This window comes from Augochlora pura, chromosome 4 (assembly GCF_028453695.1).
Source record: "Augochlora pura isolate Apur16 chromosome 4, APUR_v2.2.1, whole genome shotgun sequence".
NCBI classification, from domain to species: Eukaryota; Metazoa; Arthropoda; class Insecta; order Hymenoptera; family Halictidae; genus Augochlora; species Augochlora pura.
In genome coordinates, this window is record NC_135775.1 from 10666325 (window position 1) to 10685201 (window position 18877).

Below are 18877 nucleotides of genomic sequence, written 5' to 3' on the forward strand. Positions count from 1 at the left end.
ATTATTTATGGGCGCGACTAAAATTCACTTGAAATAATCGATGAATCTATTCTATAATCTGTAACAGAGCTATTCTCTGCAACAAAGAATAAAATGTAGATCGATATTCTATTAATATCACTTAAAATCCACAGTCTACTTATATTACTGCCAACGTAATAAACAGAATATATTCTTTTATGTTTTTATTTAAGACAATCATTAATCTTTAAGGTAAACGAAGATCGACATGCTTGATATTCATGTTTCCCATTCGTATTTTAGTGCCGACTCCAGTGGAAGCTGTTGAAGTGACACTGCGTTTCCCCGGTCGGTTTCTGGCGAGCGACGAAGCTACCTTCATCAGACAAACAGAAAACTTTCTCCGCGATTTAGGCGCTAGATTGAGGAATGACGTTCGAGTGGAGATCAATCAAGACTCAGCTGTACTTAGTTTCGAGATAATAGGCCCCAATAAAGTTGACATAGCATTCCACCTGGAGGAATTAACCAGAATACAAAAGTTATCCATGCTGGGGTCATTTGCAGACGCAACCACATCACGTTTTACACACAGAGCGACGCCCATGGCCATGCAGAGCCGAATTGTCGCACTTGAGCAACGGGAAATCCTGACGGAAGTGGAAACGCCCGTTTATCAAACAGCCACTCTGGTTTTAGCGGCGGGAAGCGCTTTCATAATCAGCAGCCTGTTAATTCTGCTGATGTTATACCGCAAGAAAGTATGTGTTTTCTCGGATATCTACCGTGTACAGGATGTTTTATAACACTTTGCAGCAGATCCTGCACAATGTTGCAAGTCTGCCCTGTCACGGAGTATAAAGTAAACTAATATACATATTTCATGATTCAGTAACTCTGAAGGTTTACTTCATTTTCATTTCAGATCAAAATGAAGGATCCAACGAAATTATTAGCGGCGGACCAGCATTTCCTTGCGTACCAACAACCAGTGTATGTGATATCGGGAGTGGATCAGGAGGACAAGAAGAAGGAAGCAGCCGAGTTGCAAGAGAATACGTCCACGACGGACGTGATCGGTGTATAGGAACAGTTTGCAGCGGGATCGTCCACGCGTGGATCGTTCTCACCTCGTATCCAAATATAGTCACAATTAGACTGCGGATGTTTATGCAACCTGTAGCCTCGTCGCAGGAATTGATTTCATCTGCTGAAAACATTCATCAATCAACGACAACAGCAGGAGGTTTAAATTCAAATGACATACAGTCAGGGGAAAAAGCAATATTGCTCGTGTGGTGATTTGATTCGTTCAAATGTTTCTCATATCTTAGACACTTCGCGAAGCCGTACTTATTGCGCATTTTCCATAAACGTCTGCAGTCTAGTCATAATCGCAGACACCGTCTGCATAATCCGCCTTCCTCTTTTCGACAAAATATTTATTCTTTAATTACGAGATGCATCGCGATTGCTCGAATCGACGGTCGACCGAATAATTCGCAAGTGATATGTACCTCCTTCCATAAGACAAGGAGAAAAAGAAAGAACGGGTTTCGGGGATCCGTAGAATCCACAGAACAGGATGTACGTTACTTGCGATACTTCAAGGTAAGGGCAATCTCAGTAAACGTACAAGGATTCGGTCGATCGCCGAGAATGTAGTTCTTTATTTAGAACGATCGGATTTTCTCGCGGGTTTCTCGGTTTCCGTCTTTACATCGGAACCGCCAACGCAAAAATGTCCTGGCCCGGTGGTGTAATGCGAGGATATCATTGCGTTGTTCGTATCGTGGGTGTAAATATTAGATACATACTATGTTCGTTTATTTATATAGCTCAATAAAGATGAAAAATTCCTCTATGTGTCGATATCCATTATTTCCCGGCACAAATTCAATATAAGTGCTGGTAAACACTCAAATGTGCTTGAAGTACTTCCAATTTAAACATGGCCATATTTCAAACTATTTCGAAAAGTCTGTCTGAACATTATTTTTACTGAAAAATTAACTAACAATCGTTTGCTTAATTCTTTTTTCTAACTAAAAAATTTATTAAACTTGTTTGATTACTATTTAACAAGCTATAAGGAACACTTGAGAATTTAACAAAACACCCCTCAACAAATAAAAACTGATCTCCGACAATTCATAAAGAGGCCAATATTCGATTAGTAAGAAATATTTGATATAATTCAAAGTTCGAACTTGAAACTAAATTTTAATCTTAGTTCCGTACGTCCAATCAAAGATCTGTTTCACCCAAAATCAGAGTTACGTTTTCCCTTCCGCGTAACCAGTACTAGGGCATTATAACAATTACTGCGGTACAGGAAAGAAAGTCACCATATCCTACCATTACTCGTGTATTTGAACTGAGTAATTGAAACTGAGTGTCATAAGTAGAAGCGCGCTTTTTTAGCCAGACGCCCCACCAATCAAATGCCTACACACCATCCTAGTTGCTTCTCCTTCCTCTGCAAGCTCCGCCGCGTGAACATGATCAACGGTAAATATTCCATCCGTTGAAAAACCTGATTTCATAATCACTCTATTATGCGGTAATAACACAACTGATAAAGCAGTATAGCAATGCGATGATTTTCGCCTGTTAAATATTAGTCTGTTTTGGAACGGGGAAAAAGAGAAAATCGTTTGGAGGGAAGGTGGAAACGCAGCCTGAGCTTTCAACGAGAACGTCCGAAAGATTCCGAACGGGATCCGAGGTCGAGATCGTGTCGCCCTTTGACGAGAAGCGCGGAGTGACCAATCGAGCGGTTCGGTTTGGTGGGGGCTGCGAAGGGACGGTAAACGAGTGCTTATCGCGATACGTCGTCCTCGTAATCGCGAGACGAGATCCTCCGCGTGTTGTAACTAGTGTCGTAATCGTCGAGTGACACGACGCCAACGAAATAATTGAGGCGATTGCAAAGCAAGCGCGAAAGATTGGGAATCGAAGGAAAGAGAAGAAAGAGGAGCTTAATGGCTCTCAGGAGATCGGAAACACAAGGACAGGGCTTGCACTCGCGTACGGGACGTCTCGCAATAAGTAGCATCGGGTTGCTGGTTCCGCATCCGTCTGATTCGCGTCTGAACGAAAGTCCTCTGTTATTATTGTCGTCACCGTCGTCGTTGCGAATTCAGCTTCCGTTTCCGTGTCTGTTATCCGTAAAGCGGGCTGAGTGTTTATAACTGCACGGTGCTGGTGACGGTGACGAAGGGAAAGGGAGGCGGAGACGGAGAAGGGGAAGAAACTTAAAGGAGAGATAAAGAGAAATAGAGAGAGACATAGATACACACGTACAAGGGATATATAAATATACGAACAGGATAGAGAGTTTATACGCGTGTGCAAGAGTACAAGGTGGAAAAAGAGACGAAAGAAGAAAGAGAGAGCGAGAGGCAAAGGCTCGTCAGACGGGATATATTCGAAGCGGTGCGCCACACATTTTCAACAGAAGGTCGTTATTTTACCGCGCGAATATCTCCTGATTCGTAAATTTATTTTCGACTACTACGGATTAGTTTTCACGTGGACGTGTCAAACCTTCCCGATGAATCGTTGCAACCGGAACTAGTCGGAGGCTGCGACCACAGTGGTGTTAGTTCGTGATTCAGTTCGACTCAGGTAGTTGACTCGATTCTGGATAACCTGATTGTTGTTCACGGCTCGAAGTGTCAGCTCGTCGATAGGCGTGACAGCCCGTCGACTGGCTCGTCCGTCCTCTGGCCTCCGTTTTTCTTGGTAACACCGACTCGTGTGTATCCGGTACACGATGTTCACGGGAACGGTGAAGATCGAAATCTGCGAGGCAGTCGGACTGAAGGCCACGGACAAACAACGGAAATTTTGGCAGGATGAACCTATACTCGACCCCTACGTTCAGCTTAATGTCGACGAGAATCATCTCGATCGATCATCTACCAAGGTGAAAACATTTGACCCGGTCTGGTATGAATCTTTCACCTACAAAGTTCAGAACGCAGTGATGCTGGGTCTCACTGTCTTCCACGACGCGGGACCTATACTGCCGGATTACTTCGTCGCAAACTGCAGTATACCCTTCGCAGAGCTCCTCAACAGAAACGACCAAACTTCCGATATTTGGGTTAGTCTTAAACATTTACTCCTGAATTAATTTCATTCAAATTTACTCACTTGCATATTTATTTATTTGCTTACTTATTTACTTCAAGTTTCTGTTACCGTCTTTTTCCTTCTTCATACTCCTATGTTTATAACTTCACACCTATGAAAATGTTTATAAGTGAAGTTGGGAGTTTAGAGCTTTTTTACTATGAGTTATTTACTCTGTAGTTCTCATCGTTGACATATGTAATGATAAAGCAATGTGTCATCAATGTCTACTATGACGTTTGGAACTGATTGCAGTGATAAGATTATACGAATAGTTAACATCTCTGAAGGAGACGCATGTACTTTATAACTGCGAAACTGTTATTAGTTGGAGGTTAATCGTGTTCTTAAAATGGTACAATTAACTGAATGGATACACAATGTACTGACTAGTAATAATGTTATTTGTTTATTTATCTACTTAATTAATGGACAGTCGCCTTGATTAACATACATAAAAACATATATTAAGAACAGAGTTACATAGTATCATCATATAATAGTGATCTCTTAAACGTGATAGTGTGTATAATAAAGAAATCAACTTGATTAGAAATTATGTTAGCATTGCTTCACAACTGGATGACTTTGTCATAATTATACAAATTATTTGACACTTGTAAACACAACCATCTTAAAATGTGATACATTTATGTCTATGTAGTTGTGTATTGTCAGCATATACAGTTATGAATGAGTTTTTTAATTAATTATTTTAGGTCGACCTTGAGCCACAAGGAAAGTTAAGGGTGAAGGTTGATCTGGTGTGTAATGACCAAGGTATAAGATTAATGATTAATAAATTATACCTATATAGGCACTGAGTTTATATTAATAATGATATTTTATGACTAGGTTGTAGTACAAGCAATGGAGAGGGAATCAGGATGGGTAGTGGTGGGAGCATCACTACCAGGAAAGAATCCAAAAGGGAGTTCAGAGAACGACAAGGTTTCAACAGGCGGAGGGGTGCTATGCGCCGTAGGATTCATCAAGCAAATGGTCACAAGTTTATGGCTACCTTTCTGAGGCAACCAACTTTCTGTTCTCACTGCCGCACATTCATATGGTATGTACTTTGGCAAAATTTAAGTACACCAGCTTAGGGACTACTACATGAGCATACCATAACTCTGACTTAAGGCATCTTACTAATATAAGTTATTTCATAATATAGTTACACTTAATGTGGTGTGTTGCGAAATATTATATTTTTACAAATTCAAAATTATGGTAAGAATAGAGTAATCAACAATCTTACACACACCAGATTAATATCAAATATGGATGTATTGGGTAATTTCAAAGGTGTTGATTTTGCATGTTGGGTACTTGGTTTTTCATAGTATGTTGTATCATCAAGAGAAATACAGTTTTTTAGGCATGCTACTTGAAACATTCCTAAATTCATTGTTATAAGGAATGTCTAATCAATCATTTTCAGTTAATTTACTATGATATAATGGTGGAGCACAAAAATGAGAATCTAACAATTGCATTAGGTACATCCAATTGTAATCTCTTAAGATTTCTTTATTTTTTTTCTCTTAGACATAGTAGAAAACGTATAATTTGTGTGTTGTTTGGAGATCAAATGTTCAACCAGAAATCGGCTGCATGCATTGGTTTTACAAGCGCATATTAAATGTATTGTTTGGTGAAGAAATTTTCATGTTAACGTGTTTGCTACTGCTATATGTATTGGAAGACTGACTATTTGTTCTAGCAAGTCTACGTGTTATACATGTATAAAATTGTACTTTCATAAGAATCACACATATGTAATGTGGTAGGTAACATGTTAACGTGATACTGTAGTTTTTATGGAATAAAATTTACCAGTTCATGTAAAAAATGTATTACACAAATCCAATGCATATATTACACATTGAGTAGCCATTATTTCCTCAATCTTCCTTGAAAGACTATCGTAAGGCTCTTATTATAGTTTATGGTCCAAGGAGACATACATATGTGTTTTACAAGGGTATACAAGGAGATGATGTGATGTGTTTTGTCTGTTGTATTTCAGGGGCTTGGGCAAGCAAGGTTATCAATGTCAAGGTGAGAAGACACATACACGTTATTAACAGATATTATAATTATATATTTGCTTGCTCTATCTTTGTGTGAACCTACATTTATCTAGGTGTGTGTATGTGTACTTAGTTACTTTTTATGATGGGATTAAAAAGATTTAGGATGCCCAAAATCTTTTCATGGTTAAGTTTCAAAAGTTTAAACCTTATGTCTTTAATTTCGCCCATGGCTCAATACTCAATGCTGTGCTTTCTATAACATTTCTCGGAAAATAAAACTTAATGATTGTGATACATTGGCCAATATGCCACTGCAAAATATGTTAGCTTTGATTTAATATGATAACAAGCAGAACTATTTCATTGCATGTTTTCAAGTACTGTGTAACAAATCATGGAGAGGTACCAAAGATTTCTTTTTATTGCATCCATATAATCCAGAACTTATTCTCTTTTTAATGTTGAAGCTTACATTATTCTTATGGCAAGACTATCACAACATCCACCAAATTTTATTTATGCTTGTTATTTCAAATCAATGCGTCTAATCACGCATGCAGCCAGCTTTGGTTATGCTATGTTCAATGTTAATTGTATAAAAAGTATCTGAATACTATATAATTTATTATTATATTACAGTGTGCACATTAGTAGTTCACAAAAGATGTCACAATTCAGTTATTACAAGATGCCATGGGATGAAGGATGAGGTAAGTAAAATTTGTTGAATATAAAAATTATTTTTATGGATATCAAATAAATATAGCATAACTGTTGAATTTTAGACGACTCGTGATACAGAAAGTACACGGTTTAACATTGATGTGCCACATCGTTTTGTTCTTCGCAATTATAAGAGTTTGACATTTTGTGACCATTGTGGCTCTCTTTTGTATGGCTTTACAAAGCAAGGCTATCATTGCGAAGGTAAAATTTGTACGATTTTTAATTTTTAGATACAAGCAGATTATCCTTATATGAAACTGAAATGCTTCTTTTTTTACAGAGTGCAATACGAACGTTCATAAAAGATGTCAGAAAAATGTAGCAAACAACTGTGGTATAGATACAAAGGCTATGGCTGACGTTTTAAGTGAGATGAAGATATCCCCTGACAAACACACAAAGTATCCAAAGAGTAATTATAAAATAACAACTTGTCAACCTGCCCAAAAACCTCCAAGTGTTACCGTAAATGATACGTTACCAACGGATAATTTACAACCAGTTATAAATGAAGAGGAAAAACAAATTATATCCATGAAACACAAAGTACCTGCTAATGAAAATCAAATTAGAAAGTTAGGCATCGATGACTTTAATTTCATCAAAGTTCTCGGTAAAGGTAGTTTCGGAAAAGTAATGTTGGTGGAACGGAAAACCAATCCGGACGAAGTTTACGCTGTGAAGATTCTAAGAAAGGAGGTGCTTCTACAAGATGATGATGTAGATTGTACCATGACAGAAAAGCGAATTTTAACTCTGGCAGCAAGACATCCGTTTCTAACAGCTATTCATAGTTGTTTCCAAACAAGTGACCGTTTATTTTTTGTTATGGAGTTTGTAAATGGTGGTATGTACTCAATCGATAATTAATTTCTAATATAATTAGTTGCAACATTTGTTTCATCAATTTCTTTAACTTTCAGGTGATTTAATGTTTCATATTCAGAAAGCCCGAAAATTTGATGAAGCCAGAGCACGTTTTTATGCTGCGGAAGTTACACTGGCGTTACAGTTTCTTCATAAACATCACGTTATTTATCGAGATTTGAAGTTAGATAATATTTTGCTCGACCAAGAAGGTCATTGTAAATTAGCTGATTTTGGAATGTGCAAAGAAGGCATTATCGAAGGGGAAACAACTACAGCAACGTTTTGTGGCACACCTGACTATATTGCGCCAGAAATTCTTAAAGAATTACCATATGGTGCAAGCGTTGATTGGTGGGCACTTGGTGTATTAATGTATGAAATGATGGCTGGTCAACCACCCTTCGAAGCCGACACTGAAGACGAGTTATTCCAAACTATTTTAAGAGAAAGTGTGGTTTATCCAGTATGGATCTCCGAAGAAGCCACATCGATCTTAGTAGGATTCATGACGAAAAATCCCAACGAAAGGTTAGGTTGCGTTGCAGCTAATGGCCGTGAAGAGGCCATAAAAGCTCATCCATTTTTTCAATCAATCGATTGGGATGCACTCGAAGCGCGTAAAATAAGGCCACCCATCAGACCTAGAATCGTAAGTTACGTTTTAATCATGCTGATTTTCTAGCTATAATTTTTGCAAAAAATTTACGTAAAAGCTTGTTAGCTACAAATATGTCTTCAATTCTTTTATGAAGAATATCTTAGTTTGAACAATTGATTCGTAAACGCCGCTATCGCCTTACATTATTATTACGAATTAAACTAATGTAGTAATCGAGTGAAGATATACCATCGTAGACTTTGCATTTTTCAGAGAAGCGATAAGGATACTATGAATTTCGACACAGAGTTCACAGGAGAGGATCCTGTATTAACGCCAGAGGATCCAGAGGAAGTAAGCTGCATTAGTCAAGAGGAATTCCAGGGCTTCTCTTACGTGAACAAGGATTTCAATCCCGGGAGATTTACAGCGCAATAAGGAAGCGACGATTGAAGCACAGGATACGATGTTAATATCTTAACGCTTCTTGCTTAAAAAATTGGCGAAGATGCCAATCTGCAAAGCTGAACATCGGCGTTTATGAAGCTGCTCGGGGTCTCCTTTGTATTTCGTCTCCACTGAGGATCATTTTATCTACTACCAGAACCAACTTTCAAGTATGAAAACATTGCGGTGGAGATCGTTGAAGAATTCGGAAACTTCAGTCAGGCTTTCGACGCGTCTGTTTCTAACAAAACGTGGCGTTTTGGTATGGATATTGTGGCGTTTATTTAGCGTAAACACAAAAACGCGATTCGGATCTGATCGAAGGTGTCTCAAGATATGGCGCTAGGTCACAGATTTCTTTTCATTTCCATGAAAATCCAGAGGCAAGCGTAATTGAGAGGAAACGCCAAACAAGAGGTTTTATTTGAGATGCTAATTGAAAACAACGTACTTTGAACTTGAGTACTCGGTTAAAGGAATTAGTACAAAAAGGGAAGCTAGTAAAGACGTTCTTTGTTGAGGTTGCAGGATCGCTGGGCGATCCGACATTTTCCGTTGGATTGATACTCTCAAAAGTGTGTGCAATGTAATACTATTAGAAAACTCTACGGAAGTATTAGAAGAGAACGAAGGATTTGAGTCGATAAGATTATTGCAACGACTTTTTGATCGTGCATTTCGTTTCCTCTCTGAACGCTTTTAGAGGACATATACCTCGACACAAAGTATTTTATACCAGTGAAGAGAAAGGTGAAATTAATAGCACAGGAATGCCTTGAGTCTGAAAGATATTGAAAACATTTTTGTCGTTGCGACATCTTTTTCTTTAATTTTTTTATTTAAATTTAAGATTCGATTCCACTGAAATGAATCTGGAGGAAATCTTTTACGACGCATAGACTCATGGTTAAATCTTGTCTAAAAACTTGGCACTTATTATCGCATTTTCTTTTGTATATTCCTTTTCTGGTTAGCGCTTACGCGCTGCAGGGTAGTTTTGTTACAGATCATTCTTTTTTTTCCGATAAAAGCAAAACGCAACAGAGATGATCAAGAAATCTTGTTTAAATATAAATCGAGTCTTAGGTTTTTAGTGTAGTGTCGAATCACTAGTGATCAAGACTGAACGTAAGATGGGCTTAAGTTTTAAGTGAACAGCCGGCGCAGTTCTATATGTCGAACCTGTATAAAAGAGAAAAATCTGTGCACATAGCATAAAAAGATACCATTGACAGAAAACGAAACATGAGAAGTTGCGGTCCAGTTCGAGCAAAAAGGTCTGGTATTTTCAAACGATCGAAAATTTTCGTCGAGCTTTACCCAGAGGAGCATCTCGCAGCGCTTCTCCGATAGGATTTAAATTAAATTTATCATAAACAAAAACAAAAATACACAAAACACTCAAAGACCATGGTCTCGTGGTGAAGATTGAGTAGAATACAATCTGACCAGTCGACCATGTGATTTCATACTTAACATTAACAAGTTTTAAGCGAACATAGACGCGATAGTGTCTTACTGGTGATCACCGTCAGAGTTTATAATATATATATAATTATATATATTATCTATATATATTTATATATATATATATATAAACACGCATAAACTTATGTTAAGCGATACGCCTAAACAAAAATTTTGTGGACATAAAACGAGACTCATGATCGCGTTCACTCGACATGATCAGACATTCAATCGCGAGGAATTCTCAGTGTATCTTTGAATTCTTGGTAAATGGAACTTAAGAGTTAAGGATGTGAAAGTCCACGTTAGCGGTATTGATGCACCTTCCAGAATCTTCGTACATGTTGTCTCTAGTTAGGTGTCAGTAAGTCTTGCATCAAGCGGTGTACTTGAATTAGAAAAGCTGAAAGCTATGTATAGTATTTAAGTGGTGTAAAGTTATCGAGCCTTATCCGCAATGCGTAAAAACGCGAATAAGCGAATGATTACCCTTGATTGGACGCGTAAATATTGGCTCGACTGGCTGACAGAGAGTTAGATTATCTTCCCACGCGTAGGGAAACTTTTAAGGATCAAGCAGAGAATAAGAAAAAACAAAATACTCTATAAGTTTAGGTATGTTATTCGTCATCCTGTGCCGTCGAGTGTGCACTGAGCATTTCGGTTCAGAATTTCCATAGTGTTCCGCGACCGTGATACCGCCATACCGTGAATGAATCACATCTGGTTCCGGTCCCGGTCCCGGTCCGATGCGAAAATCCTTGGTGTAAACCTCAGGCGTCGTTATTAGGTCTAAAGAGATGATTTAGTTGATATAGTAATAATAGAATAAACGACTAGTAATAAATGCGTTTAGCGATCGAAAATCTTGAAAGGAGAGAGCTACGACGAAATCGTACAGTAGCACAAGAAAAATGAAAAAAATATTTTGTCGTGTCGTACTCATACATTTTTATGTCCTCCGTAGATATTAGGTCCGTTTTAAGAGAAAACACCTAAGATAGAAAGAGAGAGAAAGAATACCTCTGTACTGTCCTCTACGTGGTTCGAGCCTGTGCAGGACCCGAGCTGGACCACGCGAGCTGGACAGCAACACTCGTGAGCAAAAATGATGTTCCATGCTACGACGCCATCTCGTGTATTTGTCGCACGATCTTTAAGAGTTAACGATACGCAGGATGAATATCGTCAGTACAGGGAGAATTAATCAGGAGTATATATATAAATATGTTCTCTCATTAATATCTTAATTTATACCTCAATTGAATTAGTATATATCTGTATATATACTCGTTGATTAAAAGTATATATATGTATGTATACGGAACACTGTTGCTGCGAGAACAGTGTTGTATCCACGATCATCGGTGAGCGATAATTGTTCGCTTGTAAATGTAGCTGATCGTACCTTTTTACAGCTTTTGCTTGTATAGCAATAATTACCGACCGGCAACCATAGTATTCTATTGATGCATCAACGGTCGCGTCGATATTCTCCGTGTACTGAATCCAGATCGTCGTCTCCTGGTCGTCGATCATTTCATTCGAAGAAAACGTCGACCGTTTCTTATTGAAACACGGGTCTCGATACCAGAGCATCAGTGTCGGAAATCATCCGATCGATCGGGATCGACGGTCGATTCGTTCATCCGCTTTCGTGCACTTACTATAAATCTAGTCAGAGCGAGAATACCGAGGAGACGAAGATTGGCTCGGAAGACACCGAGCCACGGAGGTCATGTTCACATTCAAAGGAGATGAGTTAGTCCGGCCTACGCTTAAAACAAAAAAAGACCGGTCGCGCGCGTTATTTCGACCGGAAATTACCGCCGCACCGTGTACCTATCGTCTAGGATTACCATGTATAACAATTATCCTGTACGTTTAATGGAGAAAAGTAACAAAAACAGGAGGAAACGAGAGAGAGAGAGAGAGAAAGAAAACAGGGATTTTGTCGTCGCTAGGACACAGCGACATTTCGTTTAAGTCTTACGTCCCGATGCGAGTAGAAAAGTATACGTGCGCCGTGTCAACGAATATCGTTTTTGACGTGCGATGTTATCCGTTTCTGGGAATCCGTTTTTGTCAGGCCGGAATCGACGCCGATCGGAAGATAAGAGAACGAGATGTGAGAACGTAACGATTGCCGTCCTGAACACATCGATACGACGAGCGAGATTAAAATTGAGCATCCATCGGTTTCTTTCGGCTTTACGACAAGAAAGTAAGCAATCGATTCGCGTGTTTCGATCGTGTCCCGTCGATATTGCACGGAAGAACATGTTTTGCGGACTGTGTGTTGAGCATATCTATCTAATCGACGATGCAACTCGTCATCTTGTATGCATATTTCTTTTTGTCTTTTGCCGCCGCCCCCCCCCCCTTTTTCGTTTGACGAAGAAGAATGTGCTTGACGCACGTCGGTTATTTTGTTATTGTTATTAGAGAAAACGGTGGTCGAACTGACAAAAACGGACAAACGTTTCTTTCTCTTCGATTCATTAGAGTTAAAGGAACGTGTAACGTTTCGTTTAACACAATGTTGTTTACGTTGTTTCCACAGTATTTATGTAGTTCGTTTACATAATCGTTCCGCGTTTCGTGCAAGTATTGACATCGCGGGCGGCCAAGCCGCGTTGACGTCATTTTCTTTTCATTACGGTTCCATTTGCTACAAGATCGCGACTTTAAGAACGTATTTGTACGCGTGTATTGTATATATATTTTTTGTTAGTTCTCGTTGAACAAGCGGATCGTTTAATGAAACGTTCTTTTTTATCCTTTTTTTTTTGATCTTCATATTTTGTAATATCCTTCTTTTTTCTAATCATAGGTAATCAACTAACACTTTTCTACTTAATTTTTATTTCTTACGTTACGCGTGAGATTCTCTGGCGATCGTGCTTGTCAATATCCGATTTTTGACGTAACTTTGTCGTTCGTATGTTTATTGGGGCGATCGGGGAAATGCAGGAGGATATCTTTATACTATACACCGATACGTATATGTACGTTACGAACGTCTTTCTCGTTCAGATTCATTTCCGTCAGCAAATAATGATCGTTTCCTTTTAAATTCTCGAAGAGAACTATCGTCATCGATGCTACGGTGTTTCCAAGTTATACTTACAGTAGACTGAATAAGAGGTGGGAGGGGAGGTTTAACGATGAGAAAGAACAAAAGGAAAAGTTAAAGAAGTAAAAAGTACATGTATAGTTACTCCTATTAATAATCGAACACCTTTTAAAATGTAACAACATTTTTAAAACTGGACTAAACGTTCTAAATTTTTTTTAGATGACACAGGGATTAATCTACTGGACTAAAATGTTTTCTTTTTTTTAATTTTGCTATCGCTTGGGATGACAAAGCAAAAAACTCTCGTTTTTAACTTCTTTATTTGAACTATAACGATTTCAATGAAATTTTCAACATGCATATAAATGACTGAGATTTACAGAACGCATTTTTTAAATTTCTGTTGTAGCCTCGGAAAGAAAGTTAAAAAAAGAGTTTTCTATTTTCTTTTATCATTCTAAGCAATAGCAAAATTTAAAAAAAAAAAACATTCTATCATATCCATCTATCATAAAAAAGAAATCCAATTCGTTTAGTTCAGTTCTAAAAAAAGTTATTGCGTTTCAAAAAATGTCAGAGTATGAATAGGAGTCACTGTATTTAGCAAAACTTACGATAGTGTGATAGAAATAAAAGAAAAAAAAAAGAAAATTCTCTGTGGACGATAGTACTCTTGTCATCAGGCCTGGGCATTAATTACTATTGGCGGCTAAAGTACTTCATTATTTAAGAATAACTTTTACTTAACATTAGAAAGGAATTTGGATATATGAAAATGAGTTTCTCTTCGGATGGACGATCTCGGAATCGGATATTAATGTTAACATAGTATCATAAAGGAATATTTTCAATTCGCAAGCTGAATGAGAAGGTGGTAATTATTATAGTTGGTAGGTGGTAAGATCATGTGTTCGTCATCATGTCCTTTTTATTTATCGAATAATTCTTCCCAAATCAATTGACACGAGCAAGGCCCAGGTCTGTTTACAATGCGCCGATCCTTACCTTCTCCACAAACAGAAACAACCATTTGCCGTGATTTTTGTAATGACTAGTCAGTCGTGTTAATAGGATTCGTTAAGTCGCGTGTCATTATCGGCTATCGCGTACACACACACATACACATACGCACAGTAGACACACACAAAAAGAGAGAGAAAGAGAAATACGCCGGATATCACGTGATACCTGTCCGTTATAAAATGAAGGAAAATGCTTAATGTCGACGTCGCATCAATGATGTAAAATAAATAGGCCAACAAGTGGTATATACATTTAACAAGAAAAAAAATATATATATATATATCATAAAAGAAGATCATAAAAAGAGGATTAATATTGTTGCAATATAGAGTTTTAAATAGGGTCGCACGTGACTATCGACGGTGGTACCTTTTCCTTTTTAGGATATAATTTATAGAAATGCGATATATAATATGTATATATATATATATATATATATATATATATATATATACATGTGTATATCGCGTTTTACATATATAGAATATTACAAATGAAACAGATGGAAATGTATATATTTATAAATATGTGTATACACGCATAAGATATTTATAAATATATATATGTATATATATACATATATATAAATAATATGTATATATATGTATATATGTATTATGAATATAGATATCTATTAGGCGTACATTGTATTCTTTACGCTTCTTCAGACCTACGTTAAAATCCGTTGTATTTCTTTCTGTTTCAACGATCTTGGTTTGTTTTTCCCATCGCGTAACGAAGCGCGGATTAGCGATACCGATCGAGGCACACGCAAAAAGGGACCAACGTCGCTGAAAACGAACGAGCATCGGGGATTTTATCCTGGGTCTGAAACTATGTCGGGAGGTCGTACGGCAATGAATATGCAAGAACAAAAAATGTGTGGCTGCGCAAGAAAGGGGGTATGGGGGGGGGAGGGAGATTGGTAGAGAGCGAAAGGATAAAAGCGACAGATAATTACAGCGGGAGGTGATGAAGAAAGCTTAACGACGAAACAAGCTCTGTATATCGTGACATGTAATACGCCTGTGCACAGTGTTGGGTAAAAGATATTTTCAAAAGGTTTATGAAGAATGGAAGCAAAACGTTTCGTGAAGACTTCGAGATCGCGATCAGTCATCGGCTCCTCTTTCGTGTGTGAAGCAATCGTCATATCTGTCGGTCATGATAAATCTACTTTGTAATAATTCCTAATAACGTCGTAAAAGTTGCACGAGAATGGCACAGACCGGATAGGGTAGAGAAAATAGTATGCCAACGTTGAGGAAGAGAACAGGTGGTCCTCGGACTCTTGTGTAACGACGCATCAGCTGCGTGCTGGTGTGAGCGCGATGAGAATACACGTGTGTATGTGTGTGTGAGAGAAAGAAAGAGAGACTTACTATATATAAATTCAGTTTAGGACAGTGAGGTGACAAAATTTCTTTACTAGAAGTTACCGATCGTTTGGAATGTTTCGCTTCGTTCCTCGTTACACTGTCCCAACGACTGTCCAGAAACGCATGGAATTAAGTAATAGCAACATGCACACGCATAGGACACTTCGTTCCACACATTTGTATTATTATCGCAACGGTACAGACAGTCACCTAGAAATGGGCACGATTCGAACTACATGTAGGAAACAGATTATACGGTGCAATAGAAAAATTACATTCTGTTATCGAAGATATATTAAATGTTTATTTTTGTTTACGTATTATGTATACAAATCGGTTTATTTAAATCACGAGAACGTTAATAACAAACTGAACCAAAATTCTTAATCCTTCCAGGACTAACGTGGTCATCAAGTTTATGTACCTAGCTTTTAAAATCGCAAACAAGCAGCGAAAGTTCAGTGTACAGATATGTAAAAATTCATTGTCTTAAGTGGTTTTAATGTTTTTTTTCAAAATTGTCTTCTGCAAAGAAGTCACTTATATACAGTTCTAACAAACGATTACTGAATACGCCTTCAAGAAAGAAAAGATAAAGAACAACAAAATATTTGATTTCTTTCTAGTTCCTCAAACCGTAGTTCTCTTGGTCGATGTTGTAATGGAGATCATTGGTGAATTTGCCCATCTCTTGTCCGCGCAGCGCGTAAAATGTGCGTGTGCATGATCGGAACGAAGGTTCGACCGCAAGCACCTACGGCAAATTATTTTCTAGCCTCGGGTTATAGATGAAGTCTGCTCCGTTCGATGCTAGAGAAAGGGGTGGATTGTTTCCACGATTAGGCGTTACTCAACACTGCTTAAAAGTACGTGACCGTACCACACGCGAACGAGACTCGTTTTAGCATAACTTGTTCAGAGAGCACAAAGGCAGTCCGCGCTCACAAACGAACAGTGCCACACGATCATCGGGCTGGGAACTGAATACCCTATGCTTGTTCCAACGGAACCGTAAATCATAGAAAACGATATAATCCTTTGACGAGAGCAGCCGTCCGTACGATTGAGAACCGAGAATTTGAAACGGTGGAGAAAAGCGAGAACCCAAATGTCGACACGCGAATGGGTAACGCAACTCGGTGTGTTTTTTGTTGGTTGTATTTAAAGCGTCGTTGGATTTTGTAGCGTACGTAATTCTATGTTGTATTATATCATTGTCGTTACCGGATCGTAGTATTTGCAAGGACTACACATCTGTAGATCTATGAACGGCGAACGTCGTCTAACACGTGTTCTCCGAGGAGTTCCAATCCGAGATGCGAAACAATCGGATTCCATGGTTCGAAGGAAAGACGACGGAGTCGAGGAGCGTTTTGTGAAACGTGCCACGGTCGTTTCGTTTAGCAAGCACAGATACGTTTCCGACCTAGAGAAAACCGGAACCCTTCCTTTTTTTGACGAATCCTCGAAAAAACGCAGAGATACTTCGGTTTCAGTTTCTTCCGATTATATTTGTATCTGTACAGAAGAGGGCTCGGACACCGTGTATATCAGCGTAAATACATGCACGCGCACAACGTGGAAATGCACAAGCTCGCGGCGACGTCGCGTCGTCGAATTTTGCCAAATCCGCGCGAAAGGAAGTCCCGAACAAAGGTTGCCCGTGAAACGCGACGAGTTGGAGGTTCAGCGCTTTCTTCCGCGCCGCGTTTCGCAGCCACAAATGTATATTTCATTGAAAGTAATAGCGTAAATAATTCGGTGTAATTTATTGTCCAACTTTTCTATGATTTTTCTCGGATCATTTATTCTCTCGGATATAATTTGCATATTCATTAAGGGTACGTTCATCGTTCGTTGTTAAATGTGCTTTCAGTGACGAAGTGCATACGGGAGATATGCTTGCGCACCGTTACAACGTAGCGAACTTAGGGAATAAACATTTATTTTTGTATCCACGCCCACAGCCGGTCGTTAAAATCGGATGTTTTACAAACGTAATCGAGGTTCGGGAACAACCTCGCATAGGCCAAAAATTAATTATTTTTCACGTTTCGTATCGCTCAGAGTTTCCTCTAATTAATTGCACCGTTGCAATCCTGTCCCAGATTACCCTGTAATTACTGCGATTCGCTGTTTCCGTTTATATTTGCCGTGCCGTTACAAAGAATTTATGAATGTTTACGAGAATAATAAGTCTATTCAATTAACGCATTGTGATTAACACCCTGTGAACCGATCGACGCGAGCCGTTCCATCGTTTATAAGAACGCGGCAAGTTTAATTCGAATACAAAAATGGAACGTTCAAATAGGAGTGCGAATCGATGAGACGGCGATCCTTTAATTGAAATTCTCATATCAATGGCAATGTATGTATAGGTCGTTATTTTTGCGTAACCGTGCGAAATCTTTACGTGGATTAAAAGTTTGTCCATCTCCGATCGTTTTCCTGCTTAATACTCTGCGAATTGTTCAAGGAACGTCACCATTTTAATGCACAGGGCGTTAGCGCGTTTCCTTCGTAACTATCGTCAGCGTCGGTGCTCCGGATCGTGAAAGCATTGATAATTATTTTGCTAAGCCTGCGAGTCAGACGTGAATACTGAATCAAACCAGCAAAACGACGAAAACATTACTGAGTCGATGTCGGTCAATCGGTGGCCAATGGTAATAGTAAATGGTAAACGCCGAGCTCACGATGGCTCACCACGAAAACAAAATACGTCCAGTCACGTGTTACTTTCCGACGTGGTCTATATTCCGTTGTTGATTGTGCCGATTCTACTCGACGTTTACTTAACGCGTTCGCTACCCTCGTACCACGAATCACAATTTAACCGTGACCATCTTCAAGGTTAACTCTTCGCGCTCTTACGAAGATTATTATTCTGGAATAATGTTAGTTAACTTCTCATTACTTTAACTCTTGCATTTAGCTATTTAGATTAGTAATCTCGCCCCATAGACAGATACATAGGTATTACGCGTTAGTTCTTATTCGTAAATAGTTAACCGACCATTGCACGATACCAACGATTCACAGAATTTAATTAATTGTCCTGCAATGTTCTATCATGATGTTTTTATGGCAGTGGTAATTTTCTCGTTTGAGAAATCGTCAACCTTCTATCTAAACCTGCCCCCCC

General features: G+C 38.6%; 2 protein-coding genes across 2 annotated transcripts in view; both read left to right on the plus strand.

Moving 5' to 3' along the window:
- The window catches only part of LOC144468988 (thyroglobulin), a 37085-nt gene extending 35260 nt beyond the window's left edge, over positions 1 to 1825 (plus strand). Inside the window, exons 8-9 of the mRNA XM_078178824.1 lie at positions 265 to 722; positions 887 to 1825. Of these exons, the coding sequence (XP_078034950.1) occupies positions 265 to 722; positions 887 to 1048 (620 nt within the window). The 3' untranslated portion in view covers positions 1049 to 1825. The remainder of the gene's footprint in view (positions 1 to 264; positions 723 to 886) is intronic.
- A 1262-nt stretch (positions 1826 to 3087) lies between these two features.
- Positions 3088 to 10282, plus strand: Pkc98e (Protein kinase C). Its single transcript, XM_078179042.1, has 9 exons — positions 3088 to 4072; positions 4821 to 4881; positions 4957 to 5170; positions 6134 to 6165; positions 6780 to 6850; positions 6926 to 7067; positions 7147 to 7713; positions 7790 to 8385; positions 8608 to 10282. Exons 1-9 carry the CDS (start codon positions 3740 to 3742, stop codon positions 8770 to 8772), a joined length of 2181 nt encoding a protein of 726 aa, XP_078035168.1. The 5' UTR covers positions 3088 to 3739; the 3' UTR covers positions 8773 to 10282.
- The last annotated feature ends 8595 nt before the right edge of the window (positions 10283 to 18877 follow it).

Bases quoted from the DNA above. Each gene is read 5' to 3' on its own strand.
- Pkc98e (XM_078179042.1), top strand. From the start codon at position 3,740: ATGTTCACGGGAACGGTGAAGATCGAAATCTGCGAGGCAGTCGGACTG. The intron at 7,714-7,789 runs GTATGTACTCAA...TTTAACTTTCAG, and splicing joins TATGGAGTTTGTAAATGGTG to GTGATTTAATGTTTCATATT. The intron at 8,386-8,607 runs GTAAGTTACGTT...TGCATTTTTCAG, and splicing joins CACCCATCAGACCTAGAATC to AGAAGCGATAAGGATACTAT.